Raw genomic sequence first — 16,772 nt, forward strand, 5'->3', positions numbered from 1 at the left:
CTGATGACACCAGTGAGTAAAACATTTGGGGAAAAGGGTCCTTAGAGATCACCATATTTGTGCCTATTCAAATGGAGAAGAAAATGAAGCCTAGATAGGGCAATAAAGCTGCCCAAGTTTACATAGGAATTTAGTGGCAGAGCAAGGACTAGAATCCAGAACACCTAGCTCCCACCCACTCCATGTCTCTGGAGGTCCAGTAACTGAGAAAGAGTTAGAAAAATATTTAACCAATGACTTGTAAGTTTTAGTAGGCCATGGGATACCTGGGGAGCTGTATTAAAAACGGCCCAGCCCTGGCCAGTGTGGCTCATTTGGTTGAGCGATGTCCTGTGCACCTACCTGGGTTGTGGGCTCAAACCCCTGTAGGGGACGTGGAGGAGGCAGTTGGTCGATGCTTCTCTCTCTCCCTCTCCCTTCCTCTCTCTCTAAAAATCAATAAAAATATTTTTTCTAAAAACTGCCCATTTCATGTAAGCAGCAATCACCAGTGGATGCTCAAGACATTAGGTGAAAGATCATTGGGAAATTTCATGAAGGAAGAATACACTGACACCACCTGACCCCAGGTACTAATCTTAGCATCTCATGTTTACACACAGGACAGCGAGACATGAGGTATCTTAGAATGGGGTACAGTAGGAAGTACAGAGCACACCTCGGAAATGTCCTCACCAGGAAGACAAAAGATAAACCTCAGTTTAATCAAGCTGCTAGATCTAACATCAGCTTACAGGAAACCCCGGGGACAGAGAAACAAGATAACTGACTTTATGAAGTCATCAACTAAAATCTAGAAAGTGGGCCATACTTCGGGACAAATTATCTGGTATCTCTAACACTAACCGAAAAAAAAAAAAAAAAAGTTGCAAAGAAAAAAGTAAAAAATAAAACAGGGCAAGGGAAACTCAGCTGTTTGAAAAACGTAAGAGACTTAATATTAAAATGCAATGTAGAGACTTGTTAGAAATCAACTGTAAAATAGACGTTTTTGAGCCAGTTGGAGAAATATGAATATGAACTGAATATTAAATCATATAGCCCTGGCTGGTTTGGCTCAGCGGTTAGAGCATCGGCCTGCGGTCCAGAGAGACCCGGGTTTGGTTCCCGCTAAGGGCGTGTACCTCGGTTGCAGTTTGTCCCCGGCCCTGGTCGGTCGTGCGGGTGGCAGCCACTCGATGCGTTCCTTTCACATCGATGTTTCTCTCTCTCTCTCTGTTCCTCTCTCTCCCTCCCACTCTACCTGAACAAAAAAAAAAGGAAAAATGTCCTCTGGTGAGGATTAAAAATAAATAAATAAGTAAAATAAATCATATAAAGGATTGTTAATTTTGTAAGGGTTGATAATAGCATGATGGTTATATATATATTTTTAAGACCTTGTCCATTAGGGATGCATACTATTATTTACAGGTGAAATGCTATGAGGTCTTTAGTTTGCTAAAAATACTCCAGCAAAATAATCATGTGTGGCCCAGCCGGTGTGGCTCAGTGGTTGAGCGTCAACCCATGCACCAAGAGGTTGCTGGTTTGATTCCCAGTCAGGGCACATGCCCAGGTTGTGGGCCCAATCCCCAGTGGGGGGCATGCAGGAGGTGGCCAATCAATGATCTCTCTCATCGATGTTTTTCACTCTCTCTCCCTCTCCCTTCCTCTCTCTCTAAAATCAATAAAGAAGAAATATTAAAAAAAAAAAAAAAAAGCATGTGTGTGGTGTAGGGGTGAAGGGATAGATGAAAGAGGATTGGAAAAAACTTAATCATTGTTGAAGCTGGCATGGGCACATGAGAAGTCATTGAATTATTGTCATTGCTTTTGTATATGTTTGAAAATCTGCCTAATAAAGAGAAAAAAAGGCATCTCCATTTTGAAGTCACACACGACACCACTCAGCTTCTGACTCAATAGGCTGATATGACAGTCAGAAATCTGTATTTTTTTTTTTTTTTTTGCATCAACCTCAGATGATTCTGATGCAATTGGTACTAAAACCCAATTTTGAAAAACACTGATCTAAGCATTAGAATCTAAGTAGAGGAGCATATTTTTGTTCTCTTAAATAATAAATGTGCCCTGGCCAGTTTGTCTCAGCGGTTGGAGCATTAGCCTGTGGACCAAATGGGTAGTGGGTTTGATTCCAGTCAAGGGCACATACCTGGGTTGCAGGTTCAATCCCAGCCCTGGTTGGGGTCCTACAGGAGGCAACCAATTGATGCATCTCTCTCGCATCGACGTTTCTCTCTCTTTCCCTTCTTCCCTTCCACTCCCTCTAAAAAATCAGTGGACAATATTCTCAGGTGAGGACTAGCAACACCAAAAAAAAAGATATCCAATAAATAAATAAATAAATGCACCCCCAAATTGGAGACAATTTAAAAATCCAAAAGAATAATGATTAAGCCCTGGCCGGTTTGGCTCAGCAGTTAGAGCATCGACCTGCGGTCTGGAGGGACCCGGGTTCGGTTCCCACTAAGGGCATGTACCTCGGTTGCAGTTTGTCCCCAGCCCTGGTTGGGTCATGTGGGTGGCAACCACTCAATGTGTCCCTTTCACGTCGATGTTTCTTTCTCTCTCTCTCTCCCTCCCACTCTATCTGAATAAAATATATATAAAAAAAAAAATGTTCTCGGGTGAGGATTAAAAAAAAAAAAAGAATAATGATTAAGATAGAATATAATATATCAAATTTTAAAATAATGTGAGGGTGCATTTGAGATCTTGCTTCTCAGCAATATCAATTTGGCTCAACTCCTTATAAAAAGTTTTTTAAAAATTAATGTGAATCTATTGTGATTTTTGAAAAATAGAAGAGAGAAAAATATATCTTTCTGAAATGCCAGCTAATAAATTTAGAAGAAATGACAGATAGAATTAGAAAACCACCACCTTGCAACCACCAATGAAATGATTGATTCAGGCAAGTGTCGTTAATGAACGTTAAAACCCTTGGTTGGAGGGAAATAGGATCTTCATGCCATCTCAAAGTTGTACACCCAGATTACAAAGAAGGAACTATACATTTACAATGGAAACGTCTGGCAGTCACCATCACAATGTAACCACAGGACATCATGTGCCTCCCGATAGGATGAAAAAACGTACAAAATATCACTTATGCAGTGTGGTTGCCCACGTGCTTATCTGGATCTAATCATGTGGAAACAATTATACAATGTCCCCCACTATGGGGGACATTCTGCATGACCGTTGGCCTGGACTCTCCCCAAAAAAACAATGTCATGGAAAACAAAAAAAAAGATGGATTCTGGGCTGCTTTGCATGAAAAAAGACTAAAGAGACACAGCCTTAATGCAATATACAAACCTTGTTAGATCCTGAACCAAAAAAATAAAAACAGCTATAAAAGATATTTTGGAGAGAACTGGGTTATTTCAAAAATTTGGACTATAGCCCTGGCCAGTTTGTTTCAGGGGTTAGAGCATCAGCCCGCAGACCAGAGAGTCCCAGGTTCAGTTCCTCTAAGGGCACGTACCTCAGTTGCAGTTCATCCCCGGCCCCTATTGGGGTCCTATGAGTGGCAACCAGTCGATGTGTCTCTCTCACATCGATGTCTCTCTCTCTCTCTTCCTCCGTTTCTCTCTTCCTCCCTCTCTCCCTCCCACTCTATCTGAAGATAAATGCAAAAATGTTCTCAGGTGAGGATTAAATGTGTGTGTGTGTGTGTGTGTGTGTGTAATACATACATAATGCAGTTAGGGCCAAAAGTTAAATTGGTGTATCTGGTTAAAGAATATGTGGATGTTAATTATACTAGTCTTTCAACTTTTTCTGTGGACTTGAAAAGTTTCAATATAAAAAAGTGGGGAAATATTAAAAATAATAACAAGTAATTATTTCAAAAAATAAATGCCTTTTTTAAAAATATTTTTTCTCCCTTTGTCTGCCTCTTTCTCTCCTTCCCAGGTACACTGTCAGCTTCTTATTAATCGTCACCCAACTGGGTTTTTGCAGTGTTTATTTTATGTTTATGGCAGACAATTTACAACAGGTAAAGAGGCCTCTTCTAGGCACAGTGGGAGAAAAGCAGACCTCCTACTTCTAGGGCTGCATTAGCAAAAGTATAGTGTTCAGATCATGGGAGGATACAGTTTCATTTCTAACCCCTGATCAGACTACTCTTGGGAGTTCTCTCCATCCTGGGAATCGCTCTTTTAAAGGATCCTAGAGAAACCAAAACAACACCTCAGGAGTGTAACCAGGATGGAGAGAGAGAGGCTTACAATCGTGTCCAATAAGAAATCATTGAGATTTCTTTAGCCTGCAAAGTGTTAGTAAGATTTACCTTAGGTATCTCAGGGTTGTCATACAGAGATGACTAATTAAATGTAAGGCAAACCAGCCGCAACCTTGCCCTCATTACATTCCTAATAAGCATTGCAAATCAGTCATGGCCTCCTCTCTTGACTTCAGGCTGTAGAGAGAGCATATTTGTGTTCGTGTTTTCAAACAGCCAGAACTATGACAAGTAGTATAGATGGAATATTCAAGTATATAGATTTTGCGCAATATTCTGAGCTTTCTACCTTCTAAAGCTATCTAAAGTAGAAGAAAGTATTTTTGTGTGATCAACTCCCGTTGACTGGATGTATGAAAGAAAACCATTTGGGAGGGAAGAAGAAGCTGGGCTAGAAGACAAAAGGGCCCTTTGCCCTGGAGATTTTTATGATTCTAAGGGTTTACGGTTGTTGCAGGCCTGGGCACTCCAGCTAGGGTGACCAGATTTGGCAAATAAAAATATATGACACTCTGTTAAATTGGAATTTCAGATAAGCAGCAAATGTTTTTTTTTGTGCTATGATTATGTCCTGGGTAATATTTGAGACAAATTGTACTAAGAAATTACCTGTTAATGATCTGAAACTCTAACTTAAGTGGGTATCCTGTGTTTAATCTTTAGCCCTAACTGCACTCCCTTCTTGTGCTCTATGCCAGCTAGTGGAAGAAGCCCCTGTGACTTCCAACACCTGCCAACCCCGGAAGATGCTGGTGCTGACCCCCATCCTGGACGTTCGCTTCTACATGCTGACCATCCTGCCCTTCCTGGTCCTGTTGGTGTTTATCCAGAACCTCAAGGTGCTGTCCGTCTTCTCGACTCTGGCCAACATCACCACCCTGGGGAGCATGGTTCTGATCTTTGAGTATATCATGCAGGTCTGTGCCTGAAACCAGAAGCGGGTCAGTGTCTGGGGCTACTGAGACATCTGGGGAGGGTTATTATCCAAATGGGCAGGAGAAGGTAAGGAAGGTGACCCCTTCTCTGAGCAGCCCCTGCTATCGTGGTAGCTGGGAACACTTTTTTTTAAAGACTTTTTATTTTGCCCTGGCTGGTTTGGCTCAGCAGTAGAGCATCGGCCCACGGACCAATGAGTCTTGGGTTTGATTCTGGCCAAGAGCACGTACCTCAGTTGTGGTTCGTCCTCGGCCCTCATCAGGGTTGTGTGGGAGGCAACCAGTCAGTGTGTCCCTCTCACGTTGATGTTTCTCTCTCTCTCTCTCTCTCTCTCTCTCTCTCTCTCTCTCCCCCCTTTCCTCTTTCTCCCTCCCACTCTATCTGAAGATAAATAGAAAAATATCCTTGGATGAGGATTAAGAAAAAAGAATTTTTTTAATTTTTATTTTTAGGGAGAGAGGAAGGGAGAGAGAAACATTGATGTGAGAGAAACACATCAATCAGCTGCCTCCTGCACACCCCCAACTGGGGATTGAGCCCTCAACCTGGACATGTGCCCTGACCAGGAATCAAACCAGCAGCCCCTTGGTGCCCAGGATGACACCCAACCAACTGAGCCACACTGGCCAGGGCCTTTTCTTTAGCTGTGAACATTTTGTTCCACAAGCTATAAAAGCTAGTCATCATCATCGTCACACTGGATAACAGTTACTGAATACCTCCTGTGATCCAGGCATTGTGCAAAGGGCTGGGGACCCAGCGGTAAGTAAAACTGACAGGCTTTCTGCTCTCATGGAGGTTACATTCAAATACTTGGGGAGATAAATCGCAATCAAATAGTCTACAGCAGTTGTAACAGTGGTAAATGGACAAGGGATACATGAATGATAAAGGAATTTGATTGACTTCATGCCACTTTCTTTACATAAATTAACTCATGTCTTCACAATGTTACTGTTTTGGAAATGCTACCTTTATCCTCAATTTACAGACTAAGAAGCTGATAAACAGAAAGTAACTTTTCCACTAATTCCAGTCAGTCTGTCTCCCAAGCCCACCCTATGCTATCATCACAGGCCCTGAAATCCCACCATTATGGTTTCATTTCTTTGACAGTCTTTGTGGGTGTATTAGTTTCCTATTGCTGCTGTAACAAATTACCACAAATTTAGTGGCTTCAAACAACAGATTTATTTTACAATTTTGGAGGTCTCACTGGACTGAAATCAAGTTGTTAGCTGGGTTGTTTCTTTCTGGAGACTGATGGGGGAAATCTGTTTTCTTTTCTTCTCCAACTTCTAGAGGCTTCCCTACCCACATGCCTTGGCTCATCTTTAAAGCCAACAGGATCAGGCCAAGGCTTTTACATGCTTCCATCTCTCTCTGGTTCTCTCTTCTGATTTCCTCTTCCACGTTTACATACCCTGTGATAACACTGGGCCACCCAAATAACCCAGGATAATCTTATTTTAAGGTCAGCTGATTGGCAACCTTAATTCAGTCCGAACACTTAATTCTCCCTTGCCATGTAGCATACCATATTCACAGCTTCCTGGGACTAGGAAGTGGACATCTTTGGGGAGCCATTATTCTGCCCACCCCAGGAGCCCATTAAAACCATCGTTCCCACCCTGGCCGGTTTGGCTCAGCGGTTAGAGCGTCCGCCTGCGGTACAGAGAGACCCGGGTTTGGTTCCCGCTAAAGGCATGTACCTCGGTTGCAGTTTGTCCCCGGCCCTGGTTGGTCGTGCAGGTGGCAGCCGCTCGATGTGTCCCTTTCACATCGATGTTTCTCTCTCTCTCTCTTCCTTTCTCTCCCTCCCACTCTGTCTGTACAAAAAATGGAAAGGTGTCCTTGGATGAGGATAAAAAAAAACAAAACAAACAAAAAAAAAACCATCGTTCCCTGTAGATCTGTGCTAGCTGCTGTAGCGGTGAGCAGTCTGTGCAGCTCTGAGAGAAGTGATGGGGAAGAGGCGTTAGAGAATGGGAAAGAGGAGGCTGGGGTTCTCATCTGGGCTGTGCCCTGAACTTTGAGAGTAGCCTCAGGCAATTCCCCTCTCCTCCCTGGGTCCCACACTTATTTATTTTTAAATATGTTTTATTGATTTTTTGGAAAGAGAGAGATAAAAACAGCAATGTGAGAGAGAACTATTGATCAGCTGCCTCTCGCACGCCCCCTACTAAGGATCAAGCCCGCAACCTGGGCATGTGCCCTGACTGGGAGTCGAACCAAGACCTCTCAGTCCGTGAGATGACACTCAATCCACTGAGCCACACCAGCTGGACACAGGTCTCACATTTAAAGATGAGAGGCTCCCAATAGCCAAAACGTAGAAACACCCAAATGCCCATCAACTGACAAATGGATAAACAAATATGGTAAATGCCCAAATGGAATTATTATTCAGCCTTAAGGAATGAAATTCCAATCTATGCCACAACATGGATCAACCTTAAAGACATTATGCTAAGTGAAATAAGCCATCACAAAAAGACAAATATGGTATGATTTCACTTATATGAGGTACCTAGAACAGTCATTCACAGAGATAGAAAATAGAATAGGGATTACCGGGGGCTGGATAATGGAGTTATTAATGGGTATAGAGTTTCAGTTTGGGATAATGAGAGTTTTGGAGATGAATAGTGGGTGTTGGTTACTTACTGCTACTGAATTGTACACTTAAAAATGGTTGAATTTATAAATTATATGTTATGTGTATTTTACCACCATAAAAAAATAAATAACCTTTTTAAAAGATGTGTCCAGCCAGTGTGGCTCAGTGGTTGAGCGTCGACCCATGCACCACAAGGTCGCCAGTTCAATTCCTGGTCAGGACACATGCCCAGGTTGTGGGCCAGATCCCCAGTGGGGGGCATGCAGGAGGTGACCAGTCGATGTTCTCTCTCATCGATGTTTCTACCTCTCTCTCCCTCTCCCTTCCTCCCTCTCTAAAATCAGTAAAGGAATAAAATAATAAAAATATCTTTTAAAAAATAAATAAATAAAAGCTGAGAAGACTGACCAATTCTAGATGTCTCCTGGGTGATGCCAGGTATGGCCCAGCTTTCTAGCAGGCAATGACTTTTGTGCCATGGCAAAGCCAAGGGCCTTCTTCTTCTTTGCAGGAGATTCCAGATCCCAGCAACCTACCCTTGATGGCAAGCTGGGAGAACTTCCTGCTGTTCTTCGGCACAGCCGTCTTCACATTTGAAGGCGTCGGTATGGTAAGATTGACATGGGGTTAGAGTGAATGGACCCTGGTGCTCTCTGGGGAAGCCAGTCATTGTCCCAGGTGAGCAAATAATCGCATTCATGAAAAGTGCAGAATATGATCTTCTCTTGGTGGAAGGGAATGTCAGGACCCATTCTCAGGGCATCAACTGCCTCATGTACCCCAATAAGCTTTGAAGAGTGAGTGAGAATTCATTCATCAGCCCAGAGGGGGAGGAGGGCACTCCTGGCAATAGAGAGCATGGAGGAAGATGACAAAAGGGGTGTGGCCCTGTGGAGAGGCCCCTTCCTGACCCTGGGCAGCCAGGAAAAGGATGTCTGTGAGTGTGGGGAACCTGCCCCTTCACAAGGTGTCACATCCCTTTCTACCTTTTCTTTTACAACCTCCTTTCCCGGCCAGGTTCTGCCTCTCAAAAACCAGATGAAGCATCCACAGCAGTTTGCTTTTGTTCTGTACTTGGGGATGACCCTCGTCACCATCCTCTTCATCTGCCTGGGGTCATTTGGCTACATGAGGTTCGGGTCCAACACCCAGGCCAGCATCACTCTCAACCTGCCCAATTGCTGGTACGTCCCTGCCACCTGGGATGGGGAGGGGAGAGTCATGGGTTCTGAATCTTAGCAACAGAATGTGGCATCCCCTTGGGTTATTATTAGCATCGAATATTAACTGCTAATGTTTGTATTATAGCCATAGGTAAATTTGATCATCCAGGCACTGTGTGTTATCTCACTTAATTCTCACAACAGCCCTATGAGTTAGCATTCTTATCAATTCCATTTAATAGATGAGGAAGTTGATATATGGAGAGAGAAGTAATTCTCCCAATTCATATTTCTTATGAGAAGCTGAAACTTGAAACTGAATCTCACTCTCCAGTTCAAAGGCCCTAAAACAGGAAAGACTGGGAGTGTTTGGAAAACACAAACAGCAACAAGACAAAAAGTGTAATTCCAGACTAATAACTGACGGTCCTGCAGGTGGACCACTACTCGGGCCCCAAGTCTAGAATTTGACCTCGGCTACCCTGGCCATGCCCCTGTGGGAATCTGGTCTGGTTCTTCCATTCAGTCATTCATTCATTCATTCATGCAGAAAACATTTTGGGGGCTGACACCTCGCATTCATTGAGGGTTAGCTATTCTCATCATTCTGGCAGTATTGGGGACATAGCAACTAAGCAGTCAGCTGAGTCATGTTTAAGAGCACAAGCCCAAAAGCTGAGTAATGAGATTTGCACCCTGGTTTTTATATGATCTTGGACAAGCTACCCAGCCTTGCAGACCTCAACCTTCCATCCTCTGTTAAATGAAGGTAATACTAATGCTGAATTGTATCAGTCAGGATAAACTAGGTTATGCTCCAATAATAAACAACCCCAAAATCTCAATGGCTGAATACACACAAATGCTTAAACATATGCTCATGCTACATGTCCATTATGGGATGGCTGGTGCTCAGCTCTGCACTGTACCCACTCCAGGGCCCAGACTGAGGGAGCAGCCACTCCCTGAAATGTTGCTGGTTGCCATGGCAGAGCACACGTGGACCGTGCCCTCTTCCATGACGCTGCTAAAGCACGCACTTCTTTTGCTAGCACTTCATCAGTCAAAGCCAGCTGCATGGCCACACCTCACTCCAAGGGGCAGGGAAGTTGAATCCTATCACGTGCTTGGAAGAACTGGAAGTGTTTGTTGAACAGCCCAGATGACTGCCACGCTCTCTCAGGGAGAGATTGTGGGGATTAATTGGTGTAATATACATGAAGTGCTTAGAAAAGCGCCTGGCACATAGTAGGCTCTCAGTGTTAGCTACTGTCTTGGTTGTGTGTCCCCACAGTCTAGGCCTTTTGAGAGGAGCAGGATGATGGGGCCTTCATTTCCCACAAGGCCACAGCTGCAAAATGGGAAAATATCACCAGCCCCACCCTCCTCACTGTGGTGTGGTAATGACTAGAGAAGATGCTAAATGCGGAACTTCTTGGAGGTTGTGACCTGTTTTACCCAAGCCAGATAGCATCCCAATAGACTGTTCCTACTCTGGACAGTTCGGGCTGCCACTGACCACCTTGGACAGGGCGCTTTCCTTCGGGGCCTCAGGTGAAAAATGTGGACATTGGGCGCCATGAGGACTTCACGCCTGCTCTGAACTTGGCTGGTCATGAGATTCTCCAGAGCAGCCTTCATGAAGGAATACACAGATCTCTCTCCTTAATAAGAAAGAGACCAACAGCCTCAGAAAAAATGGCCATGATGACACAGTTCACAGACAAATCCCCCAAAATAGCATTTTATATATTTTTAAAATGTGTCTCCCTCATAACAGAAATGCCCATTTAAAAAAAAAAATTTAGTTTCCTTTATTGATATTAGAGAGAGAGGAAGGGAGAGGGAGAGATGGAAACATCAATGAGAGAGAACATCAACTGGCCGCCTCCTGTATGCCCCCCACTGGGGATCGGGCCAACAACCTGGGCACCTGCCCTGACCAGGAATCGAACCGGCGATCTCTTGCTGCATGGGTCGATGCTCAACCACTGAGCCACACCGGCTGCAGAAATGCCCTTTTTTTTATCCTCACCCGAGGACATTTTTCCATTTTTTATTCAGATAGAGCAGGAGGGAGAGAGAGGAAAAGAGAGAAACATTGACGTGAAAAAAACACATTGAGTGGCTGCCACCCACATAACCCAACCAGGGCCGGGGACCAACCGCAACCGAGGTACATGCCCTCAGCGGGAACCGAACCCGGGCCTCTCTGGACCACAGGCTAAAGCTCTAATCGCTGAGCCAAACTGGCCAGGGCAGAAATGCCCATTTTTTAAAAACCCAATGGCAAAGAGCAGCAAGTGTTCACACACTATTTCACAAGGATGTGAAAACCAGCCCTCCAACAGGCTAGGACCACACATGGCCACTCTGTCAATGACTATCACAATAGTAAATCAATACACTTTTACCCAGCAGTGTTACCTCTGGGATTGTGTGCCACATGGGCAGAGATATATGTACAAACAGAGTCTTGGCGGCATTGTTTACTGGCGAAAAACTGAGGATAATCTAAATATCCATGAGTTGGGGACTGGTTAAAAAAACTATAGTATATCCATGCAATTGGAATACCAGTAGCAGCTGTTAAATAGAAGAGGCAGATTTATGTGTACTGATAGGGGACAATCTCCAAGAAATATTGAATGAACAAAAATGGAGCTCAATGGTGTGTAGAGGATGCTGCCGTGTGTGTGTGTGTGTGTGTGTGTGTGTGTGTGTGTACCTGCATTCTATATAAGCTTGTATATCCACTGATTTCTGGAAGAGCTACAAGAAAACTGTTAGAGGGATTGCGTACGGAGAGAGGAACCGGAGACTGGAAATCAAGGGTGGAAGGGAGGTTTTTCACTGTATGACCTTAGTGCTATGAGTTTTTACTCTATGCAGATATATCTTTTAAAAAACTAAAAGAAAAAAGGCACAGATTTCTGAACCATTGACCTGCTGAATAAGAATCTCCAGGGATGTGCATTTTCACTAAGCTTCCCAGGTGGGTCTGAGGGCGGCTCCAGCTGAGTCGATGGAAGTTAGCCAGTTCTGAAACAAGTACCAGCTTCTGAGCAGTGAGGGAGTCCTGCAGGGCCCTGCCCAGGAGCCATGTCACGCTTCACGTCCTGTCCGTCTGTCTGCAGGCTGTACCAGTTGGTCAAGTTGATGTACTCCATCGGCATCTTCTTCACCTACGCCCTCCAGTTCCACGTCCCAGCCGAGATCATCATCCCCTTCGTCGTCTCCCAGGTGTCCGAGAGCTGGACACTGTTTGCAGACCTGTCTGTCCGCACAGCCTTGGTCTGTCTGACCTGTGAGTAGGATATTCTTTGCCCGAAGCTGTGGCTGGGAGCCATCTGCCCACTCTCATTGGCTCTGCCACTTGTGCTCTTCATGAGTTTGTGCAAGATACCTTACCTCCCTGAACCTCAACTTTCCATCTGAAAAATGGGCTTGATGGAACTACCACATGGCAAATATTACAGTAATCTCTACTGCCTACGCATAGAAGGTATACATTAGCTGGTTTACAGGAGGAAGAAGTATCATTCATTCAATCACACTCCTATACGCCTCCCGTGTGCCAGGCGTGGTACTGATATTATCTCACACTCATGACTGCCTAGCAATGTAATAGCAACAACTGAGGAAACTGTGCCTCCGACAATTTAAGTAACATGCTCAAGTCATATAGCTGCTAAGTGACAGAGCTGGGGTCTGAATGTCGGTTGTGTAGCACCAAAGTCTGTGTTTCCCATTGTGTCATATTCCTTTCTATCATAAATTAGGGTCAGGTCCCCAACCATCAGGTTGTATTGCACTGTAGGGAAACACCCCAAGGGGCTGATTTGTTAAGATCTTAGAGACCACTTTTTGGGTGCAGTCTTTTCTCCCTTCACCCTTCTTCCCTTTCTCCCTTCCCTCGTGCTTCTTTCCATTCATTTATTCACTTATTCATTCTACAGGAGATGCTATAGTAGATGTTTGGGAAACATCAGGAACAGGTCTGGGGGATTCTTTCTCGAAACATGTCCAGAGAGCAGAAAAGGCGCCCCGAAAGGAAGGAGGGAAATAACCAGAGATGTTTTGCCAGAAGAAGCGAGAGCTCGGGCAACATCTAGGTTGCCCTGTGGGATTATTGTGTGTGTGTGTATGTGTGTGGGTGGGTGTATGTGTGAGAGAGAGAGAGAGAGAGAGAGCGCGAGCGCAGAATGAGTCTCTTTTTATTTGTTTTGTTTTGTTATCCTCACCCGAGGACATTTTTGCATTTATCTTCAGATAGAGTGAGGGAGAGAGGGAAGAAGAGAGAGAAAAACATTGATGTGTGAGAGACACATCGAGTGGCTGCCATGCACATGACCCCAACCAGGGCCAAGGACAGATTGCAACTGAGGTCCATGCCCTTAGCGGAAACCAAACCCAGGACTCTCTGATCTGCGGGCCGACGTTCTAACTGCTGAGCCAAACTGGCCGGGGCACAAAATGAGACTTAAAGGCTCCACGAGTCCGAATTTAAACCTGTCTCAGTTCAGAGGCAGGAGAATCTGTGTAACTCTTGGAGCAGCCCAGCAGAAGGTGCTACCAGAAGTTCTACTTCCCATAACTGGAGTTCTATAAGCAGAAACAGCACCTGCTTGGCTTACAGTGTTCCAGTTCCCACTCTACACCAAGACATCAGGAACCTGTCAATATATTGTTGTGAGATCCTTCCCAATATGAAGGGTGTGCATTGAAGAGAAAAACTGAGTGGTTCAGGCCACTCAGGATCAGAGAAGGCATCTCTAGGGACAGCTGACCTAATAAGATGCCCTGTTTCCGGTACATGCTCAATGATCGCTTCCTCCTCCTTTATTCGTTTGTCAATTTCATTACGCTTTATTCATTCAACAATTGTTTATTGAGCACCTCCAATGTGCTTGACACTGTGCTGGGCACAGGGGACATGATGATGAATAGTAAGGAAGACATGGCCCTGAGGCTTACAGTTGAGGGGGAAATACACGCAAGAAAAAAATTAGAACATATGAAGATGTACTATCTGATGGCTAGCGTTAAGAGAACAGGATACCCTAACAGCACATAAGAAGGTTCTGTGACTTTGCCCTGGTCAGGTCAGGGAGTCCTCTCCGGTGGAGTAATACGTCAGTTCAGACCTAGAAGATAAGTAGGACGTAGATGGAGGAGTGAAGAGTGGACCACGTGTAGGGAGCAGGCTCTGCACAGATCTGAGGCAAGTATTTACATCTGGCCTCTTTGGAAAACTAAAAGCAGTGGCAAGTGATAAAACATGAAGCCCGAGGATTTGCAGGGCCCTAAGGAGATCAGGTCACGGAGATCCATGGGAGAGCTCGGAGCAGTGGGTTGACATAACCGGATCTGACCCTTCTAGATCACCCTTCTAGTCTACCTTGCTTAGAGCTTCCTTGGACGCATCTTCTCTGCCCTGTCACTGTGAGCTCTCTTGGAGAACAGACACTGCTTTTTCTCTGTACCTCCTCATGCAATTTATTAAACATCTGCTATAGGAATGCTATGGATGGGGACCCCCATCCGAGGAATGATGGATTCTCAACCAGAAGAGAGTCTGTCTCATTCTCTGATTGGATGTGTTGGAGCAATTTCATAAAGAAGTGATGTTTTCTTCAAGACCCAGCCAACTAGTAAGGGTGCTTTCCAGAACAGATTTTCCCTAATTTGTTCATAGCAAAATTATATGGTTGTATCAAGTTGAATCACATAAGTTGTATATTTATTCATTTATTTTTAAACATTATGAAAATTGGACTCCCCTGGAAAAATCCATGATATATGTTCATCATATGCATAAAAGATGGAGATTTGAGCATTTATAAAAGAGGTAGGCCCCCATAAAAAACAGAGAGAGAGAGAGAGTGCCCAGCTGTTGTGGCTCAGTGGTTGCGCGTCAACCCATGCACCAAGAGGTCACCAGTTCGATCCCAGTCAGGGCACATGCCCAGGTTGTGGGCCTGATCCCCAGTGGGGGGCATGCCGGAGGTGGCCAATAGATGTTCTTTCTCATTGATGTTTCTATCTCTCTCTCCCTCTCCCTTTGTCTCACTCTAAAAATCAATAAAGAAAAAAAATTTTTTTTTTAAAGAGAAAGATGGCGAGTGAGCAGCCTAACACTGTCTTCATGTTTTATGTCTTCCGTAATCATCCAGATCCTTTTAAGAGTACGAAAACGAGTGGTTGAGATTCTGACAGCAACAAGCTACTTCTCACTTTTTATATCCTTGCTTCTAGACAGGGCTTATGGTACGTAGATTAGTACAAACTCACCCTAGATTCAATGTCCAGGTAAGAGTCTGCATTTGTTGAGTACCTACAGCGTACCAAGTTCTTTCTTTTAAGTAGGAGGCAGCACAGGAGACTGGAAAGGGCCTTAGATTGGGCATTTTAATGGATTCTCATCTCAGCTGTGTGACCTTGGGCACGTTCAGTTCCTTCTAGGGCTCTAGATTTCCCCATCTCTAGAAGGTCATAGTAGATAGGTGGTAGAGGGGCCTTTCCAGTAAATATTGTATGTGAAAAACCCCATAAGTTATAACATACAAGGAGAGCATCTACATTGGTGGTTAAAACGGTGGGAGGAGTCCAGAGCCACAGTGCCTGAACCTGCTGCCCGGCAGGAAACAGGGCCCCTTCCACCTCTCCAGAACGGCTTATCAGGCCTCTGCGAAGTACAAGGCTCCAAAGAAATGGTTTAGTTCTGAGCTCCCTTCTTGCAGGAACACTCAGTGACGACACTTCTCCTCTGCCTGCAGGTTTCTCAGCCATCCTCATCCCCCGCCTGGACCTGGTCATCTCCCTGGTGAGCTCCGTGAGCAGCAGTGCCCTGGCCCTCATCATCCCGCCCCTCCTGGAGCTCATCACCTTTTATCCCGAAGACATGAGCTGTGTCACCATTGCTAAGGACATCATGATCAGCATTGTGGGCCTTTTGGGGTGTATATTTGGAACATACCAAGCCCTCTATGAGTTGATCCAACCCATCAACCGGTCCACAGCCAACTCCACAGATGTCTATTCACCTCATTATCTATTTTTATTCTAATAGCTCTCCCTCCTCCCATCCCCAGTTTGACTTCCACTGTGGATATTATATACATTCCTCAAACCCCAGCATCTCTATATGAATTAGTGGCTTCTTTATCTTTCTAAGAGAAATGTAGATGACACAAGTCAGCACTGATACCTCTCAGACTGTGCTTTGTTGGGGGACGGAGGGCCTCTGGATATTTTTGGAGGTCTTTTGAACCTCCTAACCAAAACCACATCAGCCATTCATATTATTAGCCTGACTGAATGGGAAAAGGGATGCCATTTGCCTGTGATATCCCTGGAAACAGACCACGCATATTTGTAAACGCAAAAGCAATTGTTTTCTCTATGGGGCAGGAGCTGCCCTTAAAGCATCAGCTTTAGGAAGCATATGTTGGGGCAGAGGGTTTTCTATTTAGATAGTCTTCTAAGTGGAAGAGTCACAGACAGAACAAAATAGAACTTAGCAGTTATTTTATCACCCATTGGCTCTGCCGCTTATTTCCTATGGGATCTTGGGCAAGTTCCTCTCTCTCTCTGTCTGTTTTCCTATCTGTGAGATGAAGGATTGGACTATAATTGGTTATTAAGGGCTTTTCCTGTTCTGAAATTCTAAAAGTAAAAAAAAACTAATTATCTTTTTACCACATGTGTGAAAATTGATTTTCCATCAGCAAGTTACTCTGTTGTTCTGGAGATATGGGCACACCAAAAGTAGGTTAAGGATAAAAATAAATCTCTT

General features: G+C 44.5%; 1 protein-coding gene across 1 annotated transcript in view; it reads left to right on the top strand.

Annotated features, from left to right (window-relative positions):
• Positions 1 to 16,616, top strand: part of LOC118643509 (proton-coupled amino acid transporter 3-like) — a 28,216-nt gene extending 11,600 nt beyond the window's left edge. The window contains exons 5-10 of the mRNA XM_036281615.1: positions 3,925 to 4,009; positions 4,954 to 5,172; positions 8,323 to 8,421; positions 8,829 to 8,995; positions 12,112 to 12,281; positions 15,754 to 16,616. Of these exons, the coding sequence (XP_036137508.1) occupies positions 3,925 to 4,009; positions 4,954 to 5,172; positions 8,323 to 8,421; positions 8,829 to 8,995; positions 12,112 to 12,281; positions 15,754 to 16,043 (1,030 nt within the window). The 3' untranslated portion in view covers positions 16,044 to 16,616. The remainder of the gene's footprint in view (positions 1 to 3,924; positions 4,010 to 4,953; positions 5,173 to 8,322; positions 8,422 to 8,828; positions 8,996 to 12,111; positions 12,282 to 15,753) is intronic.
• The last annotated feature ends 156 nt before the right edge of the window (positions 16,617 to 16,772 follow it).

This window comes from Molossus molossus, unplaced genomic scaffold (genome assembly GCF_014108415.1).
Source record: "Molossus molossus isolate mMolMol1 unplaced genomic scaffold, mMolMol1.p scaffold_m16_p_4, whole genome shotgun sequence".
Classification (NCBI taxonomy): domain Eukaryota; kingdom Metazoa; phylum Chordata; class Mammalia; order Chiroptera; family Molossidae; genus Molossus; species Molossus molossus.